At 49.3% G+C, this 12,572-nt stretch overlaps 1 protein-coding gene across 3 annotated transcripts in view; it reads left to right on the top strand.

Annotated features, from left to right (window-relative positions):
* Window positions 1–12,572, top strand: part of COG5 (component of oligomeric golgi complex 5) — a 281,698-nt gene that overhangs the window by 260,529 nt on the left and 8,597 nt on the right. For all 3 annotated transcript variants that reach the window (XM_010841464.1, XM_010841466.1, XM_010841465.1), the window contains 2 exons: window positions 5,451–5,577; window positions 6,075–6,154. In XM_010841464.1, coding sequence (XP_010839766.1) covers window positions 5,451–5,577; window positions 6,075–6,154 — 207 coding nt within the window. The remainder of the gene's footprint in view (window positions 1–5,450; window positions 5,578–6,074; window positions 6,155–12,572) is intronic.

Raw genomic sequence — 12,572 nt, 5'->3', positions numbered from 1 at the left:
AGCCACATCTGGGGCTTGGTTTGCTTTGCTGCCTGCCAGTACTTCAGCAGTTCCGGGAGCTCCTGGGTGAACATGCAGGGCTGGCTGTTTCATTTTGGTCATCTTGATTCTAGCAATCATTGTTTGGTCATTTGTTGTATGTTAGCCTGTACTGAGCATTGTCCTGGGATTTTCTCCTTCCATCTTCAGGATGACAGTTGAGAGTCGAGGGCTCATTCGGGGCTGAGGGGTCAGTTTTCAGACTGCACGTGTGAGAGCTGTGAGCTGTGGGTCTGCATTTGAGACCCCTGGCCTGCCTGACCCTACCGCCCGTGCTCGCAGCCACCGCCCGATGTCTTATTCCAGAAGTTCTCGTTTGTTCTCACTGGGACGGGTCCTAGAACATAATGTGAAACATCCAGGGAAACATTAGAAAGTGTTACAGACCATCTAGACCCCCACTCTGGCCATGCCCTCCTGATCTGAAATGCCCTGTCTCCCTGACTTCCGCTGCAGACAGCCTGCCAGGAGATGCCTCAGGAGTCTTGAACCACGTGTGCACTTTTATTCCTAGAGAATGTCTGAAATTCCCGCCTCCTTTCCATCCTAGTCCCCTAGGACAGACAACCTTGGACCCCAAGACAGGGACCCGAGGGGCTCTCACCTCTCTGCTCTGAGCCCTGACTCACCCCCAGGCGTCGGCCTGCTGCTTTGTCCTCTACTGGGACACACACGGCCCCTCCAGCCACCATATGTGGACCTCTTCCCGTCTCCAAAACCCCCACCATGTCCAGTGCAGGGAGAAGTCCTGTGTCCTCCCCGCCCCCTCATTTCTATGCTGATTCCGGATCTCAGTAGTCTGGCCTCCTTCCTGGCCCCTCACCAAAAGCAGCTTTGGAGTGGGGGTCGTGGCAGGCAGCACGCAGCACAGACCACCTCGGACACTGGCTGTGGACAAGCGCACAGGAGGACTTGGGTCTTACTCCACTTCAGAACTGGCCTTAACAGAGGACAACAGCTGCACAGATCCCTTAAATGTGGAGATCTCTACTAGAAGCATATTTTTTTTTTTCTAATGAGACCTAATACTTGATTAATGAAGACTACTAGCTGCCTATGAAGTTTAACCTTGAAAGCGCTGCTATTTGGAGTATTTTTTCTCAGAATGATTTTGTGGCATTGGGCTGTCCGCATTCTGTAACACCTTAATTTGTTTCCTTTTGTTGCTTGTATCACCTCAAATGGTGATACATTTTTTGAACTCACTGGTATTTCAGATTCCACCTGCAGTCAGGGAGGATGGGGGTTTTCATGCTATGTTCTTTCTGCTTCTTAAAACAAGCACCAGAAACAAAATATCTGCAGTCAGTGTTTACAGGTAATTGTGTCAGTGAGGCATAATACCAAATCAAATCCAGTTTTGCTTCCCATGGCTTTTTTGGCAGTCCTGTTAGTGGCTACATTTGGTCTTGGCAGCAAAAGAACATCTGTGACTCAGAGCTCCACAGGGACAGATGATTGACCAAAAGATGCTATTTCAAAATGAGCTGGTTTCTCCCAGGCTTTGCCCTGTGCTGGTGTCACCAACAGCAGCCACGGTGCATAGCTCAGCTGGGCTGCTGGACGGGGCACGTTTCAGATCATTTCTCGCTCCCTGTCTCCTTCCCACTCCCTTTCTCACCCTTCTTCCCTTTCCACGCTTGTAGTGTTTGTATTGCTGGATGGGACTTCCCTGGCAGTCCTGTGGCCAGGACTCAGCACTGTCACTGGTGTGGGCCTGGGCTCAATCCCTGGTCGGGAAACGAAGATCCTGCAGGCCACATGGCACAGCCAGTGTGTGTGTTTGTGTGTGTGTGTACAAACACATACATTCAAATTGCAAAACTAATTTAATTGCTGTAAATAAGTTTCAAATTTGACTTTAAATTTCCTGAAGCTGAAGATAAAAGAGGAACAGAATCGGCTATGTAATTCCCATTTTCAGAAAGAAGAAAATGTATCAGTTCTTCGGAAAATAGTTCAGTGTTTCTTAGTGTTTCATTCTAAACCGTTTGTACATGGGGCTTCAGATAGTGAGCACCGAGAGAGACTAGGGACCAAAATGCCTGTTCATCTTCCTGTCATAGTGGCAGAAAGGATTCCATCTGGCTGCTTTTCAGTGAGTTGAGGACGGTCATAAGGACTGGCCCCTGCCCTGGGTCTCCTGTCATCAGCCAGGGTTCCGGTGAATCCTACCATGTCACATGCCATAGCAAAGAGTGGGCTTTACTGGGGCAGGGGAGGACCCTCACCGGACCGGGATGGCTGGAGAGAGGGGAAGGCGTGAGCTCCCCGTCTCGGCGCATGGCTCCGGGCGGCCTTTCACGTGTGCCGGACCTGCAGGCTGAGCCCATGACCCAGTAGAGGAACCCCCTCCCGACTGGCTCTTCCCCCTGTTTAGTTCTAACCTGGAAGCAGTCATGTCAGTGGTGCTCTTGGCCCCTGGCTGGGCTTGGAGGATGGAAATGTCAGCTGTTCAGCACCCGAGGACCTCAGGCTGTGAGGCGTTTTCAGCTTCCCCTGCCAGAACAGGGGTCTGCCGGCTACAGGAAGTGGAGCTCTGGGGTGCACTGCCATCCCCTCCACCCAGAGTCAGCTTCCAGAGGCCTCTGAGACCATGCCAGTCATCACCCCACAGGACCTTCAGGTCATGCCAGGTGAAAATAATTCCAGGAGAGAGTGTGATGAGATGGTTCAAGTAGGTGGGTGACTGGAGATCCACTTCGACCCGTAGAGAGAATCTGGGATTCCTAAATAGATACTAACTGCATAGCCTTTAGACAATGTACTGCAAACATTCATTTGCCCAGGTTATCTTATAGGAGCTGTTGACAGTTTGAAGTTGTGCTTTCTCCAAGGGGTCTTTGTTTCTCTCTCAGAATAAGTCTGTTCTAAAAATAGATGCATAGTCGCTTCAGTTGATATACTAAAAGAGGCTGCTTAGCAAAATGAAGTTTGAGTCTGTGTTCTGCCCGTTCCTGGCTTTTACTTGCTCTCTTCCTCCTAGTTTACTTATCTGTAAAATGGGGATGTAACAGTGCCTACCTGATAGGGTTATTTGGAGGAATAAATGAGTTCACATCTATAAAGCTTTTCATAAGTGCTCTGTGTGGTTAAAACTGGGAGCTTTGCTCCTATGGAGATGGGATTTTCCACGCATAAGAGAATGACTTACAGGGATGCCTCCAGGCAAACCGAAAGTTTCCGAAGCAACATTTTCATACCTGAGTAGGTGCTGAATGTGTTGCCTACAGCTCTGCAGCATAGAACCCTGTGAGATGATTGACCTTGAGAATCTTTGAGGTGAGCGTACCACCCGAGGCCGTGAGAAGACCCTAGTCCTGCTTCCACGGAGGACCTGGATCAGAGCTTTATGGATGTCTGCTAACAGCACAAGTGAACTGAAGAGTTTCCACAGTAGCTAAAGACTGTAAATTACAGAATGATGTTGTTTTTATAGAACAGTTGAAATTAGAAAAATTCCTACAAGGGATAAATTTTACTTGTTTAGTCACTCAGTCATGTCCGGCTCTTTTGTGACCCCATGGACTGTAGCCCACCAGGCTCCTCTGTCCATGGGCTTTCCCAGGCAATAATACTGGACTGGGTTGCCATTTCCTTCTCCAGGGGATCTTCCCCACCGAGGGACTGAACTCACGTCTCCTGGTTGGCAAATGTATTCTTTGCCACTGAGCTTCCTGGGAAACCCCAAATTTTACTTATAGAATAGTTAATATAAAGGCATTCTTTCCAATAGTATTCTGGATCCAGCCAGAACCAGCTGTCTAGTGGGAGCTCTCCCGACTCTTGAGTGAGCCGTCACGGTGGTGAAGAAGCCCGTCCTGCTCTGTGCGGGCCCTCAGCCGTAGACTGGAGTAAACACCATGGGGAGAAGTGCAGGCCCTCGGCTTAGACTGGAGTAAACACATGGGGAGAAGTGCAGGCCCTCGGCTTAGACTGGAGTAAACACATGGGGAGAAGTGCAGGCCCTCGGCTTAGACTGGAGTAAACACATGGGGAGAAGTGCAGGCCCTCGGCTTAGACTGGAGTAAACACATGGGGAGAAGTGCAGGCCCTCGGCTTAGACTGGAGTAAACACATGGGGAGAAGTGCAGGCCCTCGGCTTAGACTGGAGTAAACACATGGGGAGAAGTGCAGGCCCTCGGCTTAGACTGGAGTAAACACCATGGGGAGAAGTGCAGGCCCTCGGCTTAGACTGGAGTAAACACCATGGGGAGAAGTGCGAGGCCAGGTTCAGAGCTGTTGTACAGGCTTCAGAGTCTCTGCTCAGTCAGATGTTGCCATCTTACCTCTTGAGATTCAGCCTCTACAGCTTGGCCTTTATCAGAGCCCAAAGCCAAGGACAGGGAGCCCTGGCGTGCCGCAATTCATGGGGTCGCAAAGAGTTGGACATGACTGAGCGATTGTACTGAACTGAAAGCCAAGGAGGAGTCAGTGAAAGTTTTAAATTATTTTTGCCAGCATTTTGACAAGGTAGTAGGTGGTTAGTAACAGGGTAGATTTGCCTGCAGGTTCCTGTAAAATGCAAGCAGGAGTACACTGTAGATATTATAGGTTCGGTTCTAGCCCACTGCCTCACAGCAACTCTCAGAATAAAGCCAGTCACATGAATTGTTTGGTTTCCCAGTGCTTATTAAAGCTGTGTTTAAACTATCCTCTAGTTAATTAAGGATGTAGTAACATTATGTCTGAAAAAATTGTACATATCTTAATTAAAAATATTGCTAAAAAAAGATGCTAACCATCATCTGACACCACAGAGCAGGGTTGCACAAACCTTCAGTTTGTAAAAAAAAAAAAATGCAAAACAAAATACCTCCAGCATACCTGTGAAGCACAGTAAAATGAGACGAGCCTATCTTGGATGGTAACACCTAGACACGCAGTGTTTTAGAAGAGAGGGATGTCCAGCGAGGTAATAATTTCATATATGTAAGGATATAATGGCCCTTTGAAAAGCTGTATAGAAAATGGTTGAATTTATCCACATTAGCTTATAGCCCATGGAAGGATTATGTATACAATAAAAGCTGAAAGCTGTGGCCACCATTAGAACCTTTTAGTTAGAACTACTTGAAGGCTTTAACTGTGTGCTTTCATTTTAGCCCATTATCAGATGAGCTCTAAGAGGGGGTTTTGCTGAATCACCCTGAAGTAAAGTCAGACCCAAAGGCAATGAGTTGGGGGCCAAGGAAGGGGCTGAAGGGAGGGCCAGCCTACGTGTGTGTGTGTGTGTGTGTGTTAGGCTAAGAAATGGTTAAGAATTATCCAGTCTAGGAAGACTGCTATTATTCATTCTATTATGTATTATGCTATTACACTAATGCTAATGTGCTATTATGATTCTTGTACTGAGTCACCTCTTTCCATATTGAACAGCATTAAATGACTTCTGCATTTCCTTCATTTAGACCACTGCTCTTCCAGACAAGTGAACACGTGGCCAGCAGCCCTGCACTGGGGGACATAATTCCATTCAGCATCATTATTCAGTTTTTGTTCACAAGAGCACCCCCTGAGCTGAAATCCCCCTTCCAGGTAAGAAGGTGAAGCCAGAATCCTCTTACTTGTCTTCCTTCTGAACTCAGAGAATGCAGGGGACTCCCCCCACCCCACCCCTAACTCACTGAAGGTCCTGGCCTTCTCCTACCAAGATAAGTCATGAATTTGTGTCTTAGCAGTGAATGATTCAGGAGGGAAGGTTCCCACTACCCAGGCCCTACTTTCTCATCAACGTATAGGTCACCTGCCGCATCTAGAATTAGCCCTTTAAATAACAGTGATTCGAGTAATGTATGTTCATAAAGCTTTTTTGACAGAGGCCCCATTTCCTTTGCTGACCCACCTTCAACTGACAAACCCAAGAGGCCCCCTGGGGTTGGGAAAGTGCACCAAGGGCCGGTCTGCCCGCCTTTGGGGCCGGTGTCTGGGGTCCTCTGACCCCAGGAGTCCCAGAGATCCTCTCCGAACCCGCGAACGCCCCACAGGACAGGACAGGGTGTAGCCGCTCTCTCTGACTGTGTTTCCACCCGCAGAGGGCAGAGTGGTCCCATGCACGCTTCTCCCAGTGGCTGGATGATCACCCTTCTGAAAAGGACAGGCTCCTCCTCATCAGGTAAAGCCACGTGTGGCAGGCGCACCTGCGTGTTCTCGAAGCCTGGGGCCTGGGGGGCGCTGGGGAGGAGCGGGGCCCAAGTAGGTGTCAACATGGTGCACCCCCGGGCCCCACCTGCCGGAGCGCCGCCAGGGGAGCTGGTGACCCAGCAGGGTTTGCTTTCCGTGTCCCTTGCATCCGCTAGTGCTGCCCTGTGCCTCATGCAGCCCTAGGAACTTGCACCTTGAAAACCATCTTCAGCTATGAAACAACTCCTGGCCTTGGCTCCACATTGTCTGCTTCATTTCCACATGGGGCAGTTACTGAAGTGGTGGAGTACAGCTGTGAGTAAATGCGGTGTAGTTGTTCGTAGACACCCAGCAGCCTGGTGCCTCTGAGGTGTATTTATGCACGTGTGCACACACATGCAGACACACACACCCCCCGCACCCCACGCACACACACATACCCGCACGCACTTGCCATGCTCAGGGAGAGATGTTTCCACCCTCAATGTATGCACACACCCCCGTGCACCCGCACCCACACCCACACACACCCCACGCACACCTGCCACGCTCAGGGAGGGATGTTTCCACTGTCATGTATGCACAGACACCTCGCACCCCTGCACACACACACGTACCCGCACACCCCTGCATGTGCGCGCGCACACTCTGCACGCATACACATACATACGCGCACACACACAGCCCGCGCACCCCCACCATGCCCAGGGAGGGACGCTTCCACTGTCACGTGTAACTTACTAAGCATGTCTCCTGCATCAGCACCACTCCTTTGAAATTTCTCTCACCAAGACCTGCCGAGACCTCTTAGCCACCAAATCCCAGTGTTTCTGTTCTCTCAGTATCACTCTGCAGCTTTAGCTGAAAGTGACCACCACTTCTTTCTTAAAACTCATCCCCTGACCAACTCCACACATTTTTACTAATGCCCACTATGCGCAAGGCCCTTAGGACACAGCACAAGCCAAGACAGGCCCTGCCTTCTCGGATCTTTCCTGACCCCTTGGTCATTTGTTCCTGCTGTGACCTCTGTGACTGTTTTTCCCTCAGTCTCGTTGTCTGAATTGTCTTCCTCTGTCCACTCCTTGAATGCCATCGCTTCCCACGCTGTGTCCCTGGCTCTTTTTCCTTCACGTTCAGTCTGTATTTCGGTTCCCCATTGAGCTCACTCAGACTGGTGATTCTAGTGACTCTTCTGTTCTGTGACCCCGGGACTGTGGTTCACCTTGGTTGCTCAGGGTCTCAGGCCAGCAAACGTGCTGTTACATGTCACCACTCAAAATCCCACAGAAATCTCAACCCCAAAATATTAAGTCATTTTTCCTCTCATACCTGCTTACCTAGACTCACTATCTGGTTGGGGTATCATTGTCACCTGTATTCAGCCAAGCTAGAAAACCTTTAAGCCATCATTCACCTCCTTGGTCACACCCTCATTCTCCAAAGCCCATCAGCTGTACCTCTTAAATCACTCTGGGAACCATCCTCAGCTCTTCGAAGGGCTCCTAATGCTGCTAGTCTGGGGGACAGCACTGAACACGGTCGCTTAGGCCTGAACTCAGGGGCTGAGTTGGGTTGTCCAAAGGCAGTGTGGGGCTCATGTGTGAAGCGATTCTCAACTGTGCTGGCACCTGAGAGTCATTTTCAAAGCTTTGAAAAATCCTGGTATTGAGACCACACCCTCAACTCCCTCAGAATCTCTGGGGTTGGGTCCTGGCGTCAGGATTTCTTAAAGTGGCTGGGCAGCTCTTTACAACATCAGTTCAGTTCAGTTCAGTCACTCAGTCGTGTCTGACTCTCTGCTACCCCATGAATCGCAGCACACCAGGCCTCCCTGTCCATCACCAACTCCCGGAGTTCACTCAGACTCACGTCCATCGAGTCGGTGATGCCATCCAGCCATCTCATCCTGTTGTCCTCTTCTCCTCCTGCCCCCAATCCCTCCCAGCATCAGGGTCTTTTCCAATGAGTCAGCTCTTCGCGTGAGGTGGCCAAAGTATTGGAGTGTCAGCTTCAGCATCAGTCCTTCTAATGAACACCCAGGACTGATCTCCTTTAGAATGGACTGGTTGGATCTCCTTGCAGTTCAAGGGACTCTCAAGAGTCTTCTCCAGCACCACAGTTCAAAAGGACCAATTCTTCAGCGCTCAGCTTTCTTCACAGTCCAACTCTCACATCCATACATGACCACTGGAAAAACCATAGTCTTTACAGCATAGCCAGGACTAAAACCGAGTTGCCAGGTGAGAGACCCCATGGAGGAAGAAAGCTGGGGGAGGTCACATCAGCCCACCAGGTCCTGGGAGGGGAGCTGAGCTCAAGCATGGTGACTGGAGCCCAGGGGAGCCCCCGGCCCCGCCAGCGCCTGTGTGGGTACAGTGGAGGTTGGCCCGCACCTGCTCTTCTTCCTTGCTGTCTGTTACCCTATCAGCTAAGAGCATCTGATCTAGAAACTGGGCAGGATGGGCGGTGATCCTGTCACCGTCAGCACAGTGTCTGGTTAAACTGGTTTCAGAAAAGGCTTCAGGTGCAAATGAAGGACTCTGCTTGTGGCTGCTGTGGGGGTTGTGATGTCTGCGAGTTTCCCCTGAGGCCCGTAGACTCTCCCAGCTGCAGCACACCAGGTGATAGAAGACTCAGGACTCAGTTAATCGAACAGGGTGCATTTATGTCTTCTTAAAGAGATGGATGGAGTTCATCTACAACAGTTGTGCTGCTGTGGGCACATCACAGATCTGTTTTCTTTTGCTTCTTTTTAAAAATGTCTCCTGAGTGATATCATCAGCAGTGCTGTTGCTAAGCCTATATTTAGCAACCGAAAATCACGCTCAGAAATACTGTCATGCTTTCTGAAGAAGGCCTGCCCATCACTGCACACATGGCTGCTATTAGAGCCTTCCACCCTGAGCGGGGAATGAAGCCCTCCTTGAGGGATTTCACAACACTGCTTCTCCTCTGGCCCAGGCCGGTGGCAGGGAGGGGCGCTTTGTCCTAGAGTACACTCCTGCCTGTCATCGCAAAACTGGTTTCGTCCCTGCATACTGAAGCACCACTGGATGAATTTCTTGCCCCTGTAGATAAACCCAGGGTGAGTACTGTCCTTTAAATGTCAGTAAGTTTGTTTTAGCTTTGGGGCAAACCTTGCTGTAGACTCATCTGCTGCTCCCGGCACGGTGTGTTGGGTTGTCATAAGTAGGGCAGATCGAGGGTACAGCAGCTACTGCGGAACTAATGGCAAGTAATGACCTCTCTTCTGCCTTCCTTTCTGCTTCCTTTTAATGCCAGATATTTTCTCTAGAGCTTGAATGAATCCTAGTTCAACTTAATAAACCAGTGGCTCCTGGGGCCATGTGGGGACAGTGGGGAAGATGGCACCTCCCCAGCCCCCAGCAGGCAGGCGTGTGTGCCCGCGGCAGGAGGGCGGCAGCGGGACAGCCTGCAAGTGTTGCCTGTGTTCTCCACAAGGGTGAAGGCTGAGGTTTTGATGCAAAGATTCCTCAAGCTCTGCAGAAGAGGTAGGATTGGCCGCAAATCACCAGCTCTTGATACTGGCAGTGGGGCAGCAGCTCTTCTGACTGTGGCCTCCTTGCCTTTGCTGCTCCTGACTCTCAGTAGGCTCGGAGCACCTTTATGGTGTCACAACTGTCTACAGGCTTTATTTGCTGATTGGTACTTTGCATCTGTAGGATCGTCAGTTCTTTGTGCCAAGTGCATCCTTGGACATCCCCCGCTCCCCAAACCCTCCCACAGGTATCCAGGATCCACAGACTGGGAACCATTCCCTCAGCTCCTCCACTTCTGTAGGACCACACAACCCCTATGGATGGAGGGTGAAGTTTGGTCTCATAGGAGCTAATGTTCCGGTGGCACGAGATCCCTACCCATTCTGGGAACTGGGTGCCTGAGATGAGATCCTGGGGTAGGTGGAGCCAGGGGAGAGCCTGTGAAGGCACAGGTAGTTTTTTAAGTCATGTATGTGTTTTAGTATTAAGCACACTGATATTTCATGGCTGACAAAAATCAGTTTTGTTTTCTATAAAAATCTCCACTTCTATCACAATGCAGTGTTGTCAGCACAACCCCTTCCTCTACTAAATGTTTGCAGAATTCCTATGCTACTTTTTTTTCAATAAGGATAACTTTAATAATCTTCCTATTTTGGATACAAACCAGAGTTGAGAGTCTTACATAATGTTTGGCCCAATTTCCAAGAAAGCTGATGTTTTTTGCTCAGGCAAATGAAGTAATATAATAATTGCTTGAAAATCTTGCTCAATTTTACGTGGGAGGGCAGCTTTAGTCCTTTTTCTCTCCATAGTTCTCATAGTGTTTTTGATGAACAAAACCAAAAGCACTAACCATACTGATTTCTGTTCTTCCACATACTGTGTGGTTTTATGTAATGTCTTACTGTTCTGAAAGCAGACGAAACTGCTACATGGATTTTTGTCCAAATATTAGATAAAATGATTCTAATCCTCTAACCCATTCGGAGCAGAATGATGACAGTTTCTGTGAATTTCAGTGCTCTGATTTCTTAGACTGATACATCCACACCATCGATTGTCTCAAAGACAGTGGGCACGTGGGGGTTTCTCCACTGTGTTCGAGTCTGCAGGGCCTGCATGGTGGGAGTGGGCCGAGTGCCTGGGATGCCATGGCAACTTGAATAGTATCACTAAAAGAAGCACGTTTTCCTCACAGAGAAACAGCTTCGTTTAAGCCTCAGCTCTGACGAGAATAAGGCATCTCATAGAACATTGCTCTCTAAAGGCATTTGTTAGATTCCATTTTGCGTGCATGTACTTTTGTGGATCCCCTACACTTGCTTTTCTTATATTTAGTTTCTTTAGTGCTTTTGTCCTTTTCATCATAGTCCTATCTTCCTGTATCTAATTCATTTTTAAAATTCATTCACTGTGCATTTGTCAAGCACTAGTCCTGGGGCTACATTCATGCATGAAAGTTGTTAATCGTAAGAGTGAAATTACCCAGCACAGAGATCCTTGCACTGCAGTGTGATCGTGTGGGCAGAAGGGTAAAGACCTGCTCTTTACATAGAGAGTCCCAGGCCATCAGAAGTGCAGTGAGGGGACCTCCCTGGTGGTCCAGTGGCTGAGACTCTGAGCTCCCAATGCAGAGGTGCAGTGGGGAAAACCCTGTTGGAGGGCTTCATAGGTTCAGAGGTGTACCTAGAAGACAGCCAGGTGCTTCACAGGACAAGCCTTTAATTCTAACTAAATCTTGTGGGTATTCTTCCCACTTTGCCGATGGACAGGCTCAAGACACAGTCTAGATCACACAGCTTGGTCAGGAGGCAGAGCCTAATGTACCAGCTGTGCTTTTTTTAAAAAAAATTATTTATGGTGGGGGCTGGGTCTTTATTGTTGTGCATGGGCTTTCTCTAGTTGCGGCGAGCAGGGGCTGCCCTCTAGCTGCAGTGCCTGGGCTTCTCAATGCTACGGCTTCTCTTGTGGCTCGCGAGCTCTAGAGTGCAAACTCAGTAGCTGTGGCACACAGACTTGGTTGCCCTGCAGCATGTGGGGTCCTCCCGGATCAGAGATGAAACCCACATCTGCGTTGGCAGATAGATTCTTAACCACTGGACCACCAGGGAAGTCCCCAGCTGTGCCTGCCAGGCTTGCACACCCCCACCCCCACCCCCTGCGCTGCTGGTTTCTGGGTTACTTTGTTGTGAGTAGTGAAGTATGAAGCTGGCTTTCAGAGATCCATCCCCAAATGCTGGGGTCCTGCTAAGCTGTGCTACTGGCGCAGAAGTCCTAGACTTTTCCACTTCTTGTGACTCCAGGATGGTTTGTTTTGTGCTGCCTGGAGTCAGGAAAGGCTTTATCAAAAACAAGGCACGAGCTGGTCCTAAGTAAAAGCTCTACAAGGAAGAAGTGGGGCGGGGTCGGGGTGCGTTTTGGCATTCCAAAGATAAGGACAGCCGGTCCTGAGGAAGGCTCTCACTAACTTAAAGACTGGCTCTCACTAACAATGAGATGTGTGGACAAAGGGAAACAGGCCTTTTTTTGGAACTCGACTTTATTTTAGAGTATTTGCACAGGCACCCCAGTCTCTCAGTGGGTGAGCATAGGGGTTGGGCTCTGCCTGTGTTGGTAACACAGACAGCAGAAATGAATGATTTGAGGGTATTTTTCTGGGCTCCAAAATCACTACAGATGGTGACTGCAGCCATGAAATTAAAAGACGCTTACTCCTTGGAAGGAAAGTTATGACCAACCTAGATAGCATATTCAAAAGCAGAGACGTTACTTTGCCAACAAAGGTTCGTCTAGTCAAGGCTATGGTTTTTCCTATGGTCATGTATGGATGTGAGAGTTGGACTGTGAAGAAGGCTGAGCGCCGAAGAATTGATGCTTTTGAACTGTGGTGTTGGAGAAGACTCT

This window comes from Bison bison, unplaced genomic scaffold (genome assembly GCF_000754665.1).
Source record: "Bison bison bison isolate TAMUID 2011002044 unplaced genomic scaffold, Bison_UMD1.0 scf7180017864162, whole genome shotgun sequence".
NCBI lineage: Eukaryota > Metazoa > Chordata > Mammalia > Artiodactyla > Bovidae > Bison > Bison bison.
Note: the sequence above shows the minus strand (reverse complement) of the source record. Positions and strands in the feature narration are given on the sequence as shown.